Source organism: Montipora foliosa, chromosome 10 (genome assembly GCF_036669935.1).
Source record: "Montipora foliosa isolate CH-2021 chromosome 10, ASM3666993v2, whole genome shotgun sequence".
In the NCBI taxonomy this organism is placed as follows: Eukaryota; Metazoa; Cnidaria; class Anthozoa; order Scleractinia; family Acroporidae; genus Montipora; species Montipora foliosa.
In genome coordinates this window covers 13908676-13930081 of record NC_090878.1, presented here as the reverse complement: position 1 = coordinate 13930081, position 21406 = coordinate 13908676, and the positions used below count along the sequence as shown (strand labels likewise).

General features: G+C 39.9%; 1 protein-coding gene across 1 annotated transcript; it reads left to right on the top strand.

Moving 5' to 3' along the window:
• Positions 1 to 649: 649 nt before the first annotated feature.
• LOC137973500 (uncharacterized) lies at positions 650 to 21271 on the top strand. The gene is made up of 20 exons (XM_068820326.1): positions 650 to 785; positions 4380 to 4678; positions 4964 to 5107; positions 5814 to 5987; positions 7723 to 7827; positions 8708 to 8776; positions 8958 to 9158; positions 10354 to 10605; positions 11108 to 11177; positions 11664 to 11747; positions 12645 to 12792; positions 12936 to 13068; positions 13745 to 13852; positions 14581 to 14724; positions 15759 to 16094; positions 16358 to 16687; positions 17527 to 17769; positions 18673 to 18795; positions 19184 to 19279; positions 19607 to 21271. Exons 2-20 carry the CDS (start codon positions 4388 to 4390, stop codon positions 20909 to 20911), a joined length of 4356 nt encoding a protein of 1451 aa, XP_068676427.1. The 5' UTR covers positions 650 to 785; positions 4380 to 4387; the 3' UTR covers positions 20912 to 21271.
• The last annotated feature ends 135 nt before the right edge of the window (positions 21272 to 21406 follow it).

Sequence of the window (21406 nt, the reverse complement as noted above, 5' to 3'; positions counted from 1 at the left end):
ACATAGATTGGTGCGTAATTAACTGCAAAGTGTAAAGCAAACAAGCTTTGCGATTACAAACTCTGCTGGATTAATAACAAAAACGTTACATTGATTTCTCTGACGTATAGCCGCCCGACAAGATTTTCCTAATGGAATTGACAAAAGGCTTCTTTACGCAAAACGAGAAGGACTTATTAAGGATACCCAACAAACGCAGTACCATTTTGATCATCAGGACTTTTGGCTAGAACAAAAGACCCTAATTAACTTCAAGTTAAACTGTCTTCTTATGTTGCTTGAGATAATTTTTGAGAGGTTCGGTCGAACGAGGCCTTTAAACATGGCCTTTTAACATTTGTAGCTGATTGGGTTGATATCCAAACTCAAACAACAGATATTCCTTTTTCTCTTCGAGTGACCTCAAACGCATTTTTGTTAATCGTTTCGACACCATTTTAGGACTAAGCCCGCCTTAATCCGACCTTTGCCGTAAATTCGATTAATTAGGCTTCATTAGAATGAACAATTAGCGCGATCTCTTTGTGTGCAGGTATTTAAAGCACAATGAAACCTATCAGGGAAAAGCGTTTTTTCAAATATTTGAATAAATTTCGCTAAAAAGCGTCAAGATCTAGTTATTGTTTATGTAAATCTTAAAGCGGCCAGTGCAAAGAGTGAGGCCAAGAGATACGCTTGTGTATAAGAAACTGTGACTTCTGTTTTCCGACACTTAACTATTGTAAAGCTCTCTTATGAAGTTTATGTACTATTAGCACAGTGGCACTTCACGCGAGAAGAAATAGGTAAGTACAAACTTTTATTTATGTTAGCATGACACACGACTAAGCTTTATAGCATGCAAAACACACTACTCAGTTATAGAGACACTGACACCCACACACACACTCGAGAAGAAAGGTGTTCTTCCCAATGTGTTGGCGGACGTTTCCTCTCAAGAAGGCGGCTCCGTGCATGCTAGCGAAAAACGAATCGAATTCATGAGCGTTCAAAACTATTCAGCATCGAAATATTGAGACACAATCCTTTCAAGTTAGAAGTGTTGTTTCATGCGAATGCAAAATTCCGACGTAACGTAGCTAAACGTCGTTTTTATATAAAATCCTAGCATGATAAGAAATACCAAATAACAATTGGAACGGAGTTCAAATACCTTCAAACCTCAGACTGTTTCGCCCAAAACAAAAGAGAAGCCTATAATAGGAAATTTAAGAAAACAAGTTCTAACTTGATGGACTGATGATGGTGAGTGAAGTACGGCAGAAGAAGAGCCACCTTACCGCCAAATCATCGAGTAACATCTTTCTGGCTTTGGGCTGAAGAAAGCTCCAGACATTTTCGTCGGACACGTAGCAGAATCGCTCTTTATTTTCAAAAGAAAGACATTTCTAAGTAGGAAACGTTACAGTTCTCCTCAAGTATTTTTTTTTCGCTAGAAAATACAATTAAAAGATCAGGTTTGGAAAAAGGTGATCGGATTTGCTTGCATGGTTTTAGTTACCGGTGTGCGACATTAAAGAAACTGGCCCCTGCTAAAAAAGCTATTTACAAATGTCGTGTAAAATACGACTCGTGGAGAGAGTTGTAAGCGATTCGTCTTACTCTCACACCCTCGAAAATGGAACGGTTTAACTTTGACATCGATTACGCAACGATTCTCCATTTTTTCTTACATGAAAGTAGCCTGAAAATCTGTTCTGTCTGTTTTTGCCAACAAAGACGCTTGCGTAACTTGTAGGGTTTAAGCCTGTTCCTCAACACACTCTGCCAAAACTACGGCTCATAATTCTTATATTTTGCTGCGCTAGTACTTTGGAAATTTCCAGCTACGCGGACCTCCAAATACGCGATTAATTACGAATTATCTAATTGATCTGACAAGCACAAAGTCTGCCTGTATTCAGTATTTCTCTCTGTATTGGGTTTCCATGCTCCTCTCTCTTCCTCCATTGGGTCAAAAGCGTGTTGTTTATTTGCTTCTTTTGATAAAATAATCAACATTTTTAATTGTTGATCAAAACACCGGCCACTTCTGAAAACTGATACCACCATTTGGCGGCATTCTTTAAAGAGCGAGCCAGAAGAAGATACGTTATTCTTATTCAATGACATGCAAATAATTAAATGGTTTTCAGGAGTTAGTGGACAGTAGACTCGGTATTTTCCAATGCTTTCTGTGTGATTCAGTGTATCATTCTGTCTGACCGTGCGTCGGTGGTGGCAACCAAATAGGCCCGCAAAGCGTACATACTGTTTAATGCCGTATTGTTGAGCAACGCTACAAAGTTTTAAAAGCGCATGCCTGTGACGTCAGGACGATATTGCTGGTGTGCCAAATTAAGAAATCGAGGCCATGCTGATGTCGAAATGTGATCCCCAAGGAATTGTACTCTATTGTTCTTCAAATATTGTTTTTCGTTTTGGTTGAAACGCTATCACTGGGTGAATAGCAATTTGTTTGTTCTGTTTCTAAAGCAAACAGCATAGATCAATTTCTCATCACCATGAAAAAAAAAAACAGTTATATGATAAACAGTTTACGAAATAGAAGTACATAAATTGTGTTGCAAGCTGTGTTTGCATTGATTTAATTAACATATTCAAGAGACTTTCATGGCCTTTTTTAAAACTTTATGCCAACCGGTTGCAATCATGTAAACTACATTTTTATCTTCTCAACAAAATTTATTTGTTTGTCCATATAATTCTCCCTCTCGCATTTTGCTCACGGCATGGTGACTGCCCAATTCTTATATAATAGAACATCCAAAAGATTCTTTAATTGAATACACACCAAGGCAATTCTTATTTCGGTTTATTGAGATTATGTCCAAAATGTAGAAGTGCGTGTTGAAAAGGCATCATTTCTAGGCTTCGAGAAAGTTCCATGCAAATCTTTTTTATATTCTCAAGAAACCAGGGATTTGCATTACAATTTTTAGAAGTGCGAACTGGCGTCATCTATCAGTATTGAACACAAAACCATGCAATTAGGGGGTTATATGCTCTAAGACTTTAATTAGTTGCATCGAGTATTGAATTCGATTTCAACGAGATGGCTCAATGTTAAGTTTTCATCGCCATGTTCGAATATTGGGAGGGTAACACGCCCTAACTTAGAGGATGAGGGGTTTCAATTGCCAGAACTTCACGAATTTCCTTTGTGACAGGAAAACTTTTCAGACCCCGAAGTTGATATTTTATAGAAAAGATTACGCTACTATTAATTCCCAGTTGGATAATTAGAATTGAAACCCTAAACAAGGGAAAATAAATAAAGGAACGCCCTAATGCCCTCATTCTGCGTTTTTCAAGTCTCTTCAATGATGCTCTTGCTCTCCATGGATAACTCCTTGTGTGTACCAATCACTAAATCTTTTTTGGGGAACAACTCTCGGTATAGATGGTTGTTCCAATATATCATCATAAACTGCAAAGTCTTCGAAAGGAAACGAGGAATAAAATGTTTGCATGTTCAGTAATAAGTTCCCAAAAGGCATCTCTATTTATAAATGATTTGTTGGACCCCTTTTCTTCCTTAACTCGATCATGATAATCATTGTTGATGAAACAATGATGATCAACGAAAACTCCGTCTTTTACTTATTTTGGGTTTTTTTATCCGACTTAAAAAGATCGGGTTTTTGCCTTACTTCTAAAATGTCCAGTCTCTGTGCCAGCTTATGTTCATGACACAAGACAGTTTTCACTTCAAGTGAAGCGTTTGAAATAACATGTACGCATTCTTATTAGGTTCTTTGTGATCATATATATATATATGTTCTTCATAAATATTGAATAATCTCTTGTTTTTTCTTATAATAAGAAGCCTCATTTCAAAGGAATTCCTAACCTTAAAGCAAATGGAAAGCTAATTTTGTACACAGCCGATTTTTGAGCGACAACAACAAAACTATGGCCCAGAAAGTATCCACGGATTTCACAGATATGCATATGACGTCATGGCACCCATTTTCGTTCCCAAAACAAAGTAATCCCAGCCATGTTGGTGTACCAAACTAATCTTCTATCTGCATTGTTATGTAAATATTTTCTTTATTTCGGTTTTACAGCGTGGCTGCTAAAAGCTTTATGTCAGCCACTGCAAAACCGTCAAAGGATCTCAAAGAGCTTAATACCGGTTAAGGTTATTCACCAAGGACTCAAAGATATATAAACCCGCCACGGGGTCAGGTCTTCGAGATCGAGTTTGAGTTTTGAGATTTGTCTTTCGATTCAGTGTTAGAATTTTTGGCAAGATTACCCACAAAACGAGGTAATCATTCAGTGAGCATTGAAAATAGGAATTATTACATTATCAGTACAGAATGGTTGAAAATCAAAAACATTTTCACCTCTTTCATTTATTTTTCTTACAGATACAACAATGAGGCAGATATTGAGTGCAATCTTCTTCTTTATTTTGAGTGTAAAGCTCACCCAAGGAACAGCAAATTTTACAAACGCAACAAACGCCAGCATTACCACAAACAGCAGCAGTAACAGTCCCAATGTTACGACAAATCTCACCACTTTGTACATTGGAGCGTTTTTTGATCTCGACAGTAAGAGCGGATACGGTAGGCTGCCAATGGCGGAACAGGCAATAGAAGAGGTTAACAATAACGAGAATATATTGCCAGGTTATCGCCTTGAACTCGTGCCAATCTCAACGCAAGTAAGTGGTTATATAGCCCGTACAAGAAAAAAGTCAGATGGACGTTTACAGATTATAGGTCAATAGCTTAAAAGAAATAGACGGCATGCCAACTACTTTCAAGCTTTCAAGACTCCCTGGTGCCCTAGGGCATGATTTCCTGCAAAATATTGAGAGCTAAAGGTTGTGACCGATTTCCCGCGAAAGGCCCTTAACTTCCAACATTCGACAAGGACAGGCTTCTTAGAACTAAGGCGATCCGGTAGAACCTATCTTTGTAAAATCCTTTCTTACTTTTTTTCACAGGGAAGCTTTGGGTTTGGACAGAAAGTTTTCTATGAGTATCTTAACAAAGGACCTAAGAAAATCATGTTGCTGGGACCAGGAGAGGATTCATTAGCTAAATCAATCGCGGCGTACGCTGGGATCCCTGAAATTAGTCTGATGCAGGTGGGTATACCATAGCGAATCTCGACATGCGTTATTCACAGAAATAAAGTTTGCATTTACAGGAAAAGATCGAACCATCCATCTTGTGTCGCGCACTGAACAGTACCACTCACTAGAGGAAAGTATCGCTTAGTAGCGCCGGTTCATTTTTTGAACGCCAGAGATAAAAATAGGCTGTAATTGTACCTTATATATTTCGCAACTGACAATCAACATTGTATTGTTAAAATGACTTGCCTCGTTACTCCAAACCCTTGAAATTCATTTTTGTAGTTGGTAGCTTACTTTGGAAAGATATAAAAATTGGTTATAAAGAGCCACTTCCTTAAGAGTTGTTTTACCCCTTTACGAAGGGAAAATCATTGTACTTTTGCTCACGCCTACAGCATTCGTCACATTCGTATCCATTTTTGAAAATGAAGTGTCCAATTAATGGCATTTTTTCAAACCTAATTAAAGTCATTTACATTCTCTACTAAGTTAGACGGCAAAAGACTCCTACAACAATAGCATGAGTACAGGTGTACTTATGTTTTGGTGACTGCTATTGATAAAAAAAAATTATTTTTGGCTCCCCGTTCCCGGGTTCCTGTTCCTACTTCCCTGTTCGATATTTTTTATTCATCACTCTCCGTTAGTTCACAGGCTTTTTTAGAGTCGAGCGTACGGCTAAATAGCTTAAGTTAGCATTCTTTGCATTCCGCAGTTCTCCTATGGAACCAATGATTTGGAGCTCGCCAGCAGACGAGACTTGTATCCCAACTTTTTTCGGACAGTAACATCTGCAGCGTCACTGGATGCACCAAGAATACAATTCATTAAGGCGTACGGATGGAACGAGGTGGGAATCATTTATGGAGACAGTGTGGATCATTTGAAGGTAAGCATGCCTAGAATAAGCTACGATGCTTTCGTTATCCGAGAGGAGTACGATCCACTCCACTAATTTACCATTTGAATCACTGAATCATGCCTGTACAGAAGTAGAGAATTATGACTGGAAACAGGAGTCCATTACTAGGAGCGAACAACTCCCACACGAACCCTATGTCATAGCATTTTTGCAGACAGATATATCTCTAGACTACCTTTTCCGTAAGAAACAAAGGCAGTTCCGGTTGGATGACGCTATGACGTCAACTTAGTTTCTTGTGGTTGGTCATCCGGCTCCCGCGGGAGTTTCATTCGCGGGAAAGACGTTTCTAAAAAAACTACAGTTGGTCTGTCAAAACGCCCGACCAGAAGTCAATTTGCAGGAATGCTTCTACTGCTGGGCTCCTGCTGGAATAGAAAATCAAGTATAACACTTTGAATGATCGTGTTTCGCATACCTGACTATGTTTTAATTCATGTTTTTATCGTTTTTTTTTTCCTGTGTAGTTAATGATGGTAATTGAACTGGGTGGAGTGCAATTTGGTCTGAAATCATACGTGTGATTTCAAAATCAAACGAGCGCGTAGGGCGAGTTCGATTTGAAATCATAAGTACGATTTCAGACGAAAATTGTACTCTACTCAGTTCAATTACCACTTTATTACATCCATTTAGAAATCATACAATCATTATTTATGGCTAAACTACAGGATTATAGTCAGTACCAACATTTTATTCATCATCTTGGGAACAAAAGTTTCAAAATTCTCCATTCAATGATTTTCTTTGTCTTTCATTTTACTTAAATTTGATTGGTTACCTTAAACAAGCCTTGAAATCTGATTGGCTGTTTTGTTTTAGTGTTCCTTTCTCATTGGCTGGGAAATGGTGCGATTTAGAGCGAAAAATAGTGCGATTTGGAAATAAATCGCACGTGCAGCACGTGAAGCACGATTATCCTTCCTCTTTTAACCAATGATATTATTGCTTTGTGGCGTTGCATAAGCCGTCGTCAATTCTTACACTTCCTATTTATACCCATGTGATGTAAATGGGTACATATTGTGCGTTGATTGGCTAGAAAGCAAAATACTTGCGGGAGACAAGGCAAGGGGCCTGGGCAGAGCGGCCCAGTGGTTAGGGCGCTTGCCTTGAGATCCTGGGATCCCGGGTTGAAGACACCGCTCTGACCACTGGTTGAGTCCCTGATTCAACTTCTCAGCTGCACTTGTAAATAGCCAACTATCTTGCCTCCGGCCAGTTGGGATTCTTAACAGTTGCGTTGAGTGTTGAATGTTCTGTTCTGTTGTGATTGTGTTTCATTGGCCCTGAAAAGCCCCTATGGGGAGTGGTCAATAAAGTATGCATTGTATTGTTTTACTAAAACAATAGCGCCTGAGTTGGAGCTTCCCTATATGCACTATATCCTTGAGTCAATCTTTGAGCGTATCTTTCTATTTTTAGAACTCAACCTTCAGCTGGAGACTCACATTTACATCAATTTGCACATTGCTTGTGCTATTTTTGTCTTCGTTTGAAAAAAGGTTGATTCATAGGGCTTGTATGGGAGAGGCGAACTCCTACTCATGGACTTCTGACTAAAACAACTTTGCCACCAAGTATTATCCTTTCTAGCCATTGTAGCGGAGGATCTGAGAAAGGGAGAGAATCGATTCCTCGGGCGAGGGGGGTTACAGAATGTCTTTGATCCACCATAAGTTTGCATGTCCTTATTCCACAGCTCTCCAATCAGTTAGCAGCAAGATTGAGACAGAATAATATCAACGTTTTAGCCGAGGTGCGGTTACAGGCAAACGATCCAGCAAGAGCCATCCGAACTATAAAGGTAAAGAGTGTTATAAAATGAATTCAAAAAAGGGAGGGAAACTGCACGTTTTCTGGCTGGAAGGATTATTTGAATGTATGCTGGCGAACAAGACCTATGAGGGACAGGGAATGGAAGAAGTTCCTTTTTTCTTTGTATTTGCCCCACCAAGAGAGAGTGCACCAAGAGCGAGCTGACAAACTCTTTGGCTCTATTTCCCTTTGGTATTGCAAAGACCAACGACAGCGTTGAGGAAACAAAGGCTGAAAGATCGTGACAATAGACTAGCTAACAATTGCGACCCGTCGATAAATAACCTTGTCTCCAGGCTCTTCTTGGATTTCAAAATAACAGTGAGCATGTTGAAAGCTGAAGAAATCCTTGGATTGAGGATGACAGATGAAAGTGACTCAGAGGTTGCAATTGACCTCGTTTTAATGAAAACCTCACTGCTACTCTTTTTTTGATACGAACTAGTGCGGATGAGAAGCACTTGAGAAAACTACCGAGGTGATCACCTCCAGCCTCGATGCCATTCAGTGGCCTGGCCACTAAGCTCAGAACTGTAGAATACTATGCAACAACTGAATCTAATAATTGTTTTGTTATTCATAAACTTAAGAGCATAGAATGACAAGAACCGACATAAGGATTTCATCGTACAGGGTATATATATCCTCTTATAAAAAATTATTTTCAAACTTACAAAATTTGGTGCTCCTCCCATAAAAGCTATAATTATTATCTACAGATGTGATGTAACGAATACACAGTTAATAAGAATTGCTGTGTTCTTAAGGCAATCAAAATTGACACCTTATTAAGTTCTTCTACGTTTCTTCGCATTTGATTAGTTGATGTAATGACCCCCCACAAACGTGCCTTCAATCTGGTTTTACAGGACAAAGGAATACACGTTATCCTCGGAATTTTCCCTTTTAATGCGGTGACAAGGAGGATGATTTGCGAGGTGAGGAAACCACAGCGTGGTATATTACAGTGTGACTTTTTTATCCTGCAATACATTATTTTTGTACGTATTTTCACGTTTCTTTTTGCAAATCCATTTTCCCCATGCTTGTTGCAGTTCACCCATGAGAACACGCAAGAGGGTATCTAACCGGGTCCTTTGGCTTATTATTTTTTGTCAGGCTTATCGACAGAAGATGTATGGTCCACATTTCGTTTGGATGTTGATAAACAGTGTTAATAACAATTGGTGGATACCAAAGAAGGGTGAAGACATCGCTTGCTCGGATTTGGAAATGAAATGTCAAATTCAGAACCATTTTTCCTTTTACCACACAAGAATCATCGCTTCCAAGAAGCGTTTTTACAGCTACGCCAATAAGGTAACTACAGATATAAAGTAAACGTATTGAGTGTCGGTCGTCAGTAAAACCAACTTTAACTTATCAAGTTACTTCAGCCAATCACAGATGCCAACACATTTAATACAACCAATCAGATTTGGATTTAGTTTGGTCGCGTCATGATTGTTTTGGAAGGAAAGGAACTTTAATAGGAACTTTTTTTGTCTAGCTGTTCTAGCGATGGAGCGCTAAAGGCTATGTAAACATAAGCACAAGTAACATACGCAGACGCAGTAGCGTTTTGATAATTGTTACCTTTCATGGACCTTATTCATAAATGGAGGCCAATTTAAAATTCTTTTGTCCACGTGCAAATTAGCCTACCAAGCCTCATTTTCAATTCACTGTATGGTAACGAGGCTTAGTAGACTAATTTGCACTTTGACAAAAGAATTATAAATTGACCTCCATTTATGAATAAGGTCTCTATTTGAACAAAAAAACACTAACAACAAGTTAAGGCGCCTGCGTATGCTGCTTTTGGTTATGCTTGCGTCGTATGTGTAAATAAGCCTTAATAGACCTCTTTAGCTTGTACGTTTTGTTTTCCCATTTCAGACCACGTGATGTTCTCAAGGGAATTTTCCTTTTGTTTTTTCATAAGTTATGCGTACATATTCACGTGCATAGGACGACATTTGAAAGAAAGTTTTCCCTAGAGTAACATCACGTGGTCTGAAATGGGAAAACAAAATGTACAAGCTAAAGAGGTCTATTAGGGACACTGTAAACTGAAATCAACAATCAAAGCAAATCAAGTCAAATGTTGGTTTTTGAGGAGAGGAGAAAACCGGAGTAGCCGGATAAAAACCCCTCAGTGCAGAGTAGAGAACCAACAAACTCAACCCACGTATGACGCGGAGTCTGGGAATCGAACACGCGCTATATTAATGGGAGGCGAATGCTCTCACCACTGCGCCATCCCTGCACCCCAAGGAGGAGTCGCGGGGTTTTTCTATAAATCACTGAGAAGTGTTGTAAAGACGATGAGTTCAGGTGGCAACAGATTGGCTGAGAATTTGAGGGGATCTGGCGTTGATACTTTAACAAGCAGCTAAAAGCCTCGACTTAACTTAATGTTGCACATGTTTGCCTATTGTGTCCGATTAAATCAAGCCCGACAATGAGGTCGAGACAACATTTCAAGTCTGCGCATTTTTGTTTTGTCACACAGAACAGAAGTCAAATCATTGCTGACTACAATGCTCGTGTACAAAACAACGACGGTACATCAAACAAGAGCCAGAATTTTCTCGATGTTTACGATGCAGTGTGGTCGATGGCATTTGTATTGGACCAATCAAGAGCACAGCTGTTTCATATGCAAGGAAAAGTCTTGGAGAATTTGACGTATGGCGACAAGAATGCAACCGCTGTGTTTAGAAGAAATGCAGTGAATCTGAACTTTCCTTCACCAAACATAGGGGTAAGAGAAAAATCTGTTTACTAAACACTAGCTAAGTAAACGTACTTCACTTTACATTTCTTATGTAAAATCTACGTCCCATTTATATATTTCGTAGAAAAATTGAAAGCGACTTTCCAAGTGAATGACGTAAAGCGAAATGCTTTGCAAAATCGCAATAACATAGAAATGAATTCATAACAATTCGATGCAGCTTCATGTAACTAGCTCAAAGCGCTGAAAAATGGCCAGGGTTCAATTCGCCGATGGTTTCGCCTCTCATTGGTTAAAAAAATGGCCCGAGGTATTTTAGTGCGTTAATGTACCTATCGTCAAACGTTTTTAATTTTTAAAGATCATTCTGTCCCTCCTTCTCCCATTTTTTTTTTCTCGATGAAGATAACACATTTTGCGAACTTTATGTATCTTAAGTCAACAAGACCAGGAGTTTCTAGTCCCAAGACCGAAGGCAATTTTCCTGATTTGACGTCACAAACTAAAAGTGCTCTTTCTATTGTTACAGTTGAGTGTGAGGTACTACGCCAACGGTGACAGGAAAAATGCGATTGTATTAAAACAGCTAGTGATTTCCGGTAAGGGATCTTCAGTATTGTGTGCATTGCATGGAAACACGTGACCTATTGCTGTTTTGTGTTCATTGGATTTTCGTGAATTATTAAACGTCTAAATTACAAACCTATTGAAGCACCGTGAAAGGTTCTCCATTTTACTGTCATAAGACGTAAAATGAGTGATTACTTTGGACAATCACAACAGGAGTTGCGTGCGCATAATAAAATGAGCCTATCAAAATGCAAAAGCAAATATTTGCAGCCGGCGCTGAACGCGGGAAAAAAGCGTGCAACCAACTCACGTAGGTTTGTCTTTACCTCTGATTGGCTAAGAAGAATGTGACGCATGGATTTGAAGCAAATGCTATAGTTCTTCAATATACTAGAGCCCCATATCTCGAAAATACTTTTGATACTAATAGACCCCCGTCTTTGGTAGGTGTACGGTCACCATTCATTTGAAAACGAATTTAATGGATATCTTTGCTCTTTTTTTCATCCATGCAGATGGAAAGTTTAAGTTGATTAGTGGTGGGAAATACAGCGTAGATACCAAAGTATTTACTAAATCCACTGACGTTCATTGGTTTGGTAAGCGTGCTTTTTTAGTGATGTTAATATGAGCAACTAAGGCTGAAGCGAATTTTTCACAATCATTGAGTCTTTATTTAAATGATCAGTTCTTTTGAGAGCAAATTAATCCTTAAAATAATAATTTCTAGTCTCTGTCGTCATCGTCACTGTCATCACCGTAAACGAAACATCATCATCGCTATTTGCCTCTATCTATCGTCACCATCACCAGCGTCATTGTCATCGTCATCGTCATCACGATTATGATCATCATCATCATCGTCATGGTCATCGTCATCGTCTTCACCATCGTCATCATCATCGTCTTCATCATCGTCATCGTTATTGTCATCATCATCGTTATCACTATTGTCATCCTTGTCGTTACCGTCGCCAACGTTACGATCAACGTCACTGGAGTTATCGTCAACGTTGCCACCATAAAATTATTAACACCATAAAGAGAGAAGCCATTTTCTCAGCTAGTTACACAAAGTAACATCACTACTATCTATTCTATACTACACACCCGCATAGACCACTTTCACAAATGGCAGCCAACTTGACAGTCTTTTATGAGTGAAACCTATTGATTCATTTTGGAACAAATCCTCTCAGACCATCGATTAAGCTCGTCGTAGCGAGGCTGGAAACGCTTAATAGGCCACTTTCGAAAATACCATAATATATTTTGCTTGTCCCCCAAATTTTGCACAAGCATTGTTTCCAGTTTCTCTTATGACTTACAATGTTCCCAAGAGAAAACAGAAACAATCCTTATGCAAAATTTGGGCGGGACGCACAAAGAGTATTATGGTATTTTTGAAAGTGGCCGATAAATAATATTTTATTTGGCCACCATTTTGAATGAGGCCTATTCTTCTCGAATAACTTTATTTCGTGTCCATATTGCAGCCGGTACACCTTATACCAAGACACAAGAGACCTTCACTTATCGGACAATTGACCGCAATCTGTTCATCGCCTTGATTGTTCTTGCTTCTCTTGGCATTGTTTATGCTTTGTCCTGCCTTTTGATGTTGGTGTTGAACTTCAAGAAAAAGTAAGTAAAAACTTTGGAATACGGCCTGCCCAGTCACAACATGCTTACAATGAAAGTGCGAGCGGGGCCGTACGGGCCATATGATAAATAATAATACTCTTATGACACACTATACTGACAATATTTTTCGTTGTAATTTTCAGAATTGTTCGAAACTCTGGTCCACTGATAAGTTTGCTGATAATCATTGGCTGTGTCTTAAATTACGTCACTGTCATTCTTTATGGGTTTGACTATTCACTGGTGTCAACAGATGTGGTCACCAGACTTTGTCGGGTATGTAAAACGCATACCTACTGCTTCAAACATACGTTTAATAAAGGCTATCGCAGCTACTGGGGCCCGTTTCTCGAAAGTCCCGGTACCTTTTCGGGCCTGAAAAGCCATTTACGATACTACCTTCCGCTTGTTTTCATAAGCTGATCTTTAAACATGTTTTCAAGATAACAAAAAGCAAAAATGATAGTAAAGTTTGTTGACCTAAAATACATCCATAAAAAAGTTTAAGGACTTTCGAAAAAGGAGTGGTTCGAGTTCGACAGGGAGGAAATTGACATGTGGAGACCATTGATTCATAACCTTCAAATGGCTGTTTTTTGACTACGATTATAAGCGATTCTCGGACCACAATCAAGGTTGCTAGATGTTAGAGAGCATTGCGTCGACGTGAAACGACAGGTGAATCATGAAAATTCTTTAATTTATTCTAAATCGTCTCTCTAGCTCTTTTCTGAAGTCGCTAGATAACTGTAGCTAACAGATAACAAATGTGCTAAAACCAAACCGCTCCTGTCTTTTCCCCTTGTCTTCTCTTTTATTTCGGTTTGAGAGAATTTCGCTTTTGGCAGATACAAGAGGAACTATTCTGGGAAACAGGATCAATTGAAACTTTGTCTCTTTGGTTTTCATATCGTGAATTAAGACTTACGACATCTTAATTTGTTGTTTGCAGGCGCGTGCTTGGACATTCGCCATCGGCTTCACTCTGTCAGTTGGAGGACTAACAGCTAAACTGTGGATAGCCTACAGTGTTCTCAAAGAACGATCCGTCAGGAGTAGGGTAGGGCTTTTCTTATTTGATAAAGTTTTTAACTTTAAAAATCTGAGACTGGAAAGATTGGACGATTGGACGATTATCCCAGAGATAGAGATTGGACGATTGGACAATCATCCCATAATACACCTCTATTACCCCCAAAATTTAGCATAGTCATTGTTTGTAATGTCACCTGGAACATGAAGATGACCGCAGAGAAATCAAAACACAATGCCTATGCAACTTTTTGGGGGTAAAAGCTTGTAGCTTTAATTTTCATCGTGTTTAAATAAAGGTCATCTATCTCTCTATCTATGGTATTTGTGCAAGTAGTGAATTGTCAGTGTTGATGATTCAAACGTGGTTTTCACTATGTGTTTGAGCCACAGTCAAGAGAGGATACAATGAAGGGGGAGAACACATCCACCCCACATGGGCCTCTTCCAATTATAATTGTTTTCAATCTAAATTTAGCCCGTGGTCATGATCCGCGGCTATTTTAAGGAAGACACCTGATTGGTTGTTTAGTTGTAATTGATCAATGGCCGCGCGACAATAGGTATGAGACCAAAATAACTTTCAATGCATGACGCGAAGTTTAAAAAAGATTGAAAACAAAACTATCGTGGAGTATGGGATATGTTCTCTCCCCACGTCCTCTCTTGGCTACAGACTTACTCTCCAAGCGAAAGGTACAGAGTTTAAGCTATGTTCAACTCCACTGACGTTAACGTTGTAACTTATTTTGATAGAATTCCATGACTTTCTGGATGCTGGGGATCCTGCTTCTTCTTGTCATCATTGACGTCATTATCTTGGCATGCTGGGAAGGCTTGGATCCCCTATATCGAGCTCTAAAATATGTCAGATCTCAGCCGGAATATAAGTGCTTTGAGGTAAGTTGATGCCCTAGATTCTGGAGCTCAAAGAAAACAATGCGCAACATTGTGCATCACCGAAGCGTGCTGCGTGGATGCCTTCATTTGAATGTTTGCACTTGAGGACTTCCTACTCATTGTAAGAAGTTGGAAACATCTTGTTCAGTGTAATTAATGGCAGCACAGGAAGATACTTCGCAGTAGCTTTCGTTTGGAGTTATACATAAGGATTACGCATTCATAGAATAAACATTTAGAGACACCATGTACAGATTAAAACAGAGTATTTCAATATATTAGGGACCTTAAGTAAGATTATACAACGTCAACGAGAACGCCACCAAACAATAGCATTTAACAATCGCTCCGCACGTGCGGTGTAAAGATTTGTACATTTCTTCACAGTTCTCTGCAAATCTACAACCTGAAATGACCAAGTCTTAAACTTTGAGGACAATAGGGCCGTTTACACGAGAGAAATTAAGCCGCGGCTTACTCTGGCCGCGGCGTAAATAATACGCCTATCTCTCAGAGAAGATCACGCTTCCAACGTCTTTAATCCTACTTCCCCCTCCTAGCAACAAGTTTTCTCGGCGGTTTCATATCTCCATAAGGATAGAGCTACGTTTCGTTTGCATAATAACACTTCAAGTTTTCACCCGTGGTAAAATCGTGAGAAGAAGTTGCGAAGGCCTGTAACGGAAAAGACACGTATTTGTCGCAAAGCTGTTTATCGTAAAAGACGGCAGTACCTTAAACGCATTCCACGTAAATGGTCTAGATTGGAGAGCACCCCTAAAGAAATCAATCAATCATTTCATATAGTTTTGAATTATATGTGAAAATGGATGCTGCAAGTATAGACCTCGTCCTTACTTGTGTTGTGTGTGTGTGTCTTTTACGTTGTGAATACCTATCTTTCATATGTGTTGCTGTTGTTTTTTCTTTAGTGTTGGTAAACCAAATATTGTCAATTAGGGATTTCTAAGTTTTAAAATGAACAATGCAAAACAACCTTTATCTAAATAAGTGCTCTTTGAACTCGTTTTCAGCCGATAACCGCGGAAGCTTTCAGAGCAGAAATCGAGGTCGTCGAGTATTGCAACTGCGCAAGTCTGACTCTTTGGCTTGCAGTGATTCTTACTTTCAAAGTCTTACTTCTCCTGACGGGTGGCTTCCTTGCCTGGCAGACGAGGCGTGTTTACATTACATCGCTAAATGACACCCAGCACTGCGTTTCTTGTATGTTTGTCGTGATTTTGTTCAGTCTAATTGGTGCCATTGTGGCGTTTACAACAACCCTGTACCCAAGTGCTTATTATGGAGTTATTGGAGTATTTATAATCATCGCAACCACACTGATTCTTTTGCTGTTATTTGCGAACAAGGTGAGTGAAAATTCTTGAGTAGTCTTCCAGTACTCAGTGACTAGCTTTCACTGGACTGGTAATTTTTTTTTTCTTTTAGAAAGCAAATAGCAGATAACACTTAATTAAACCGTAATGCTCAGTTTTGTTTGGTTCAGTGCATTTATTATGCCCATATATAGGCAGGAGTGGATCCGTCGAGTAGAGATTGCGCAATTGCTGTTATAGAAAGACTATCTGTGCTGCCATAGTCTCAGTTTGTTTTTTTTTTTCTTTGTCTTTAGATCACTCGATTAACCTGTGGAAGTAGACCAAAAAGAACCGTGAGAACTGTACAGACTACAGACAACAACAATATCAACAAATTCACTTGTGGGGCTGCCTTTGCAAAACTTTTTTCCTGTTGCGCATGCTCGGCTGCCTGTTGTATGGCTTTTTGCTCGTGTTTCTTGTGCTCCAAACTGTACGCATGTTTCCGCAAGATATTCGGGTGCAAGTCCCACACACATCCTTCTGAAGGTGGTGGAGAAGACGCTAACGCTGATTTTTATATTGGTGGCGTTCCTCAAGACAAAAGTTCTGATATTTTGCGCCTCAGGAATGAACTGCGAGAGGTAAGTTTATCTTTGTTTTGCTTAGAAATTCTTAGATTATATAATTTCTTCTTCGTTGATTTCACACAGACTGACAAAAAACATTGATACCAACATTCAGACGTTTTAGCAACAATAAAGTGGTGACCAAGGAGCAAGTGTGGTAAGGGCCCGTGCCTTGAGATCCAGAGATCCTGGTTTCAAGACCGCGTTCTGACCTCTCATTGAATTTGTTTCTAGTACTCCGTGGTTCAATTTCCTGGCGCACTTGAAAAATAGCCAATCGATTTGCCTTCCGCCAGTTGGGATTCTTAACACTTGTATATGTTCAATACTCGGAGATATTAGCTACCAGCTACTCTGAAATCCGAGGGTAAATTATTATTATTAGTTACCAAGAGAAAATGAGGGGACAGAGAGCAGGGAGGCTCCCGGTCCAGCCCTGGGAATATGTCATGTCCACGAAAGTTATTTTTAGACGAGCGGAAGTCTTTGTTCTAGCGGAAGTCTGTCTTCCGAGACGTCCGCATACAGGCCAACCTCTGTCTGATGTTTGAAAGAAAAGCAAAGATTTCATGTAATGGCGGGCGAAGTGGACTTAACGTCTGCATGCGGACGTCTCAGAAGACAGACTTCCGCTTGAACAAAGACTTCCGCTCGTCTAAAAATAACATATGACATATCCCGGCCAACGCCCTGAGCCTCCCTCTCTGTCCCCTCATTTTCTCTTGTAGTTACTTATTTTCTTGGGTAGGGTTTAAAATTCTCTTTCTCTTTGTGTCTTTGTTTTCTCTACCGAATCTCTTTTAGAAGATCAAAAAAAAAAAATGCATTAACCAGATCTGTTCTTTCCCCATTAGAAAAACTCGCAGTTAAACAATCTCGGCTACAAAGGCACGGTCAAGAGCATTTGGACTCAGACCATGGATGACAACGACAGATATGTGTGGAATGCATACAATTCCGATTGCGGGATGAGTGACAACAACGCAAGTGACATCGAGGGTTCACAAGGCTCTGAGGCTTCACGGCGTCTTCGACGCGCAGCTAATAAATTCACGATATTCAATCAGGCACCTGACTACTCCCATGTGCAAAGCAAGGTAACACGAACAAAAGCCCTTATCGGAGTTATCAGCGGTTTTGTCACATAAACGAGGGGGCATTTTGTATTGAATTGACCCTTAAGCCTCTTTTGCATGTAGTTTTAAACGAAAGAAAATGTGCCTGCAGGCTCAACTCCAATAAATTCATTAGCCTACATTAACAATGCTACAAGGTTTGTATTAAAACAGGGTCACCGGCAGCCTCACTTCCATTCTTAGGCCAGGTGACTCAGCTACAACTGTAAAATGGTCTATTGTATTGTATCTAGTTACTCCTCGACGAGGAAAATCCTCCTGGTCGTCAAATTATTTAGTCCGTGCATACGGTGAGAGCTACTGAAATATAAATTGACCAATCAGAATTCAGCGAGCGGGAAAAACTGTGCTATCCGACGTCACGTCAATAGGTTCGTAGTTAAAGCCCAAAAAACCATTAAAAAGATTTAGTGGCAATTTTTTTGTCAACAAACTTTGGCTCCAAAACTGGGTTGTCGCAGAGCGACGATTCGAGCGACAGCTGTTGTGCTTTGGCTGTTATTTGTGCTTTTTGTAACTATTTTCAGACGAATTCAGTCTTTTATTTTCGAATTAACTGTATTGATAATGTATTTATTTGTGTTAATTTCGCGCAAAAAAGACTTTGGTGGCGTCCCTGCACAGAAATGCACCGTTTCCGGTGAAAGGGCCAATGATTGACAGGATAGCACAGTTTTGGCTGCCGCGCGCACTGCGGGCGCGGAATCCGTAAGCAGGGGTAAGAGTTGGGTCACTGGCGTTCCTCGTGTGATCGAGACAATCGAGTGGGTCTCACATTAATTTTTAAGTAGAAATCAGCATATTTTCTGGGATTTAGACAAGAAGAAACCGAAGCAACCTTCCTGTTTTTTTTTTTTATCGCAGGTCAATACTGGAATCAGACGAACGAGTATTTCTAGCAGTCAACAGCCCAGGAGAGGCTCCCGGGTGATGGAGAATTTTATGTCGGATGAAGAGAGGAGGAAACTAAAAGCAAATTTGGCACAGGTAAGGAGTTACGTTCTGTCGAGGGCGGCGCCGTGGACGCGGCATGCCCGCGTCATTGTTGGTTGGCGTGTTAAAGGGGCAACCTTAGTTTGCTGGTAGATTTTGGAAACGAGTTTGAGCCTTGTTTCCATGGGACCTCACTTGGTAAAGAAAACCACTGGAATCCATTAATGCCACTGCAACAAGGGATCTGATAACTTGCATACAATATGTATTGGAAATAGTATGAATTTTTTTGTGCGTTTCGTGTTTTATTGGCACGAGCGATGTTTTGAAAGCCCTCCAACCTATGCATACATTCGTCGTTAACAATAAGAAACGCGATATTCGGTTGAGTATATAATAAGATGGCTTCATGCATTGATGGATATTTAACTTTGATGAACAGAAAGATGAGGAAATAGCCAAACTGCGCAAGGAGCTTGAAACAGTCAAAACAAAGCCTATAGATGTCAAGTATCAGCAAAGTCCCTCACAATCACAGGTAGAGACCTAACTTTCCTATTTATTTGATATTGAAGACCATGCAATGCGATTTGCAAAGGTATCTCGTTTCATTTTCTCAGCCAGTTAAAATGCAAAATTTCAAAATCAATCTTACTCCCACACATTTCCTCGCGCTAACCGCTAGCTGCTTATAATTGTTTTGAATCTGACTAGTTTAAATTGGCCAGAGAAACAAGTTTGCCTTTAGTTATACGGAAAATAATTCATTACCTCAGTACACCCTCAGAAGAAAGCCATTTGTTTTGTTTAGATATCTTAATCTTAGGCTTGAAGGTTGTATAAATCAGGCTAAATATTTTCACAGGGCTCAACCCCCACCACGCAACGGATTATACTGGTGGAGACACCACCGACACCCATTCCACCGGAAACGACATCCACTGTTCAACAACTCCCGGTAACTGCCATACCCCCCAAAAAGGAATCCTTACGAAGGAAGAGCATCGACGCAACACCCGCAAAACCTTTAATTGACGAGAAGACTCAAGATAAGTCAAACAAGAATTCAACCCTTGACCCGGCTATGGAGAACATTCCAAAGAAACTGAATAAAGGAAGCAGAAGTGAAAATGAGAATGAAAGAGGCAAAAAGGTTTCGCCAGGGTCAAGTCCGGGTTCCGAGCAACTTAGGAAAGCGAGCAGGAGTAAGGAAGACATAGAAACACCTGCAAACAAGGAAACTTACGATGCAAAACATCGGGCGTCTTTATCACAGGTTACATTATCTGAACTTCCCACAAAAACTGCAAAGAGCTCAACACCACCCAAAGCTGCTGGTGACGTGAAAGGTGAGAGCGAGGGGCCTGGAAGTGAAGAGGATAAAGAGAAAAAGAAACCGGCCCATAGAAAGATTTCAAGTTGGCTGTTTAACGATAACGAAAATGCAGATAAAAACAACCTGCAAACCGAAAAAGACGAAAAGAAAACAGATGATAAAGACAAAGGCATGAAGAAAGCGGGAAAAAGTGGACAGGAGACACGAGAAGACAAACCTGAGAAAAACAGCCCAAATAAAGGGGACAAAATTTCTTTTCCGGCTGGCGGTGACAATGACACGATCGGTAAACAAGATGCAGATTCTACTGGTGGCATAAAAGACAAAGCCTTGAAGAAACAAGAAAACGTTCTTCAAGGGGAGAGGGCTGAAAAGAATGATAGAAAGCGGAGTATCGAAATTTTGAGCGACGAAGGTGATTACGATGATGACGACGATGATAATGATGATGACGAGGATTATCGAGGAGAGGCATCTTCGGAAAATAGTGAAAATAGCCCGTCGGGCGCAGCTAAACCTAAGGCAACAAAAAGAGGCTCCAGGAAAGGAAGAGGAAGACGCAGAAAACTAACTTTTGGGAAATTAAATTGGAATGCCCAATCCAAGATTGACAGTGGAATGGGAGGTTACAAACCGCGAAGAAGCAGCGTAAGAATTCCGCACTTCAAATCCGACTACTCTCACGTGAAATCACGAGTTCCATCGATGAAGGACTCAAAGTCTGCAAATGATGCAGCAAGTGATACCAAAGACAGACGAAGCAGTGTTTCATTAAATAAAACCTTACTGCCTGACTATTACCTCCGCCGAAGTTCAGACGCGGCTGTACAATGAAGCAACGAAAAATTATTGGTGCCGAAGCTACTCGTCATAAATATTTTCGTTCATTAGAGTATCGGTTCGACATTCTCAAGAATTTGCAGACAGAAGTCTTTAGAAGAAGTCTAAGGAACACACGTTCAATCAAAATCTGGACATGCATAGCAAGCGAAGGATTTTGGATTTTGTTAATAAAATCGAGCATGATAAATAAGAAGCACATAACACATGCTTTCCAGTAATTGTCACCAATTTTTAAACAAAAATTGACTTACCGTATTTTTCACACCACAGTTAGTTCTTCGTTTTTGGCTCAGTTTGTGCAACATCCTGAACGATATAACGTAAAGCAGCAGAAGAAATTTTGATAAATTAAAGCAGGGGTTTGTCTTTGGGTTAATTGGAATATGCAATCGTTTGATCACCCTGCTTGAAATAGAACGCTATGCGTATGCCTGGTTTGAGTTTTAAAGTTAGTCCTTTAATATGCCATGGACCTCACGGGTTTTG

Coding starts and splice junctions, on each gene's coding strand:
- LOC137973500 (XM_068820326.1), top strand. CDS start 4,388: ATGAGGCAGATATTGAGTGCAATCTTCTTCTTTATTTTGAGTGTAAAG. Junction 9,159..10,353: donor TTTACAGCTACGCCAATAAG/GTAACTACAGAT, acceptor TTTGTCACACAG/AACAGAAGTCAAATCATTGC. Junction 11,178..11,663: donor AAAACAGCTAGTGATTTCCG/GTAAGGGATCTT, acceptor TCATCCATGCAG/ATGGAAAGTTTAAGTTGATT.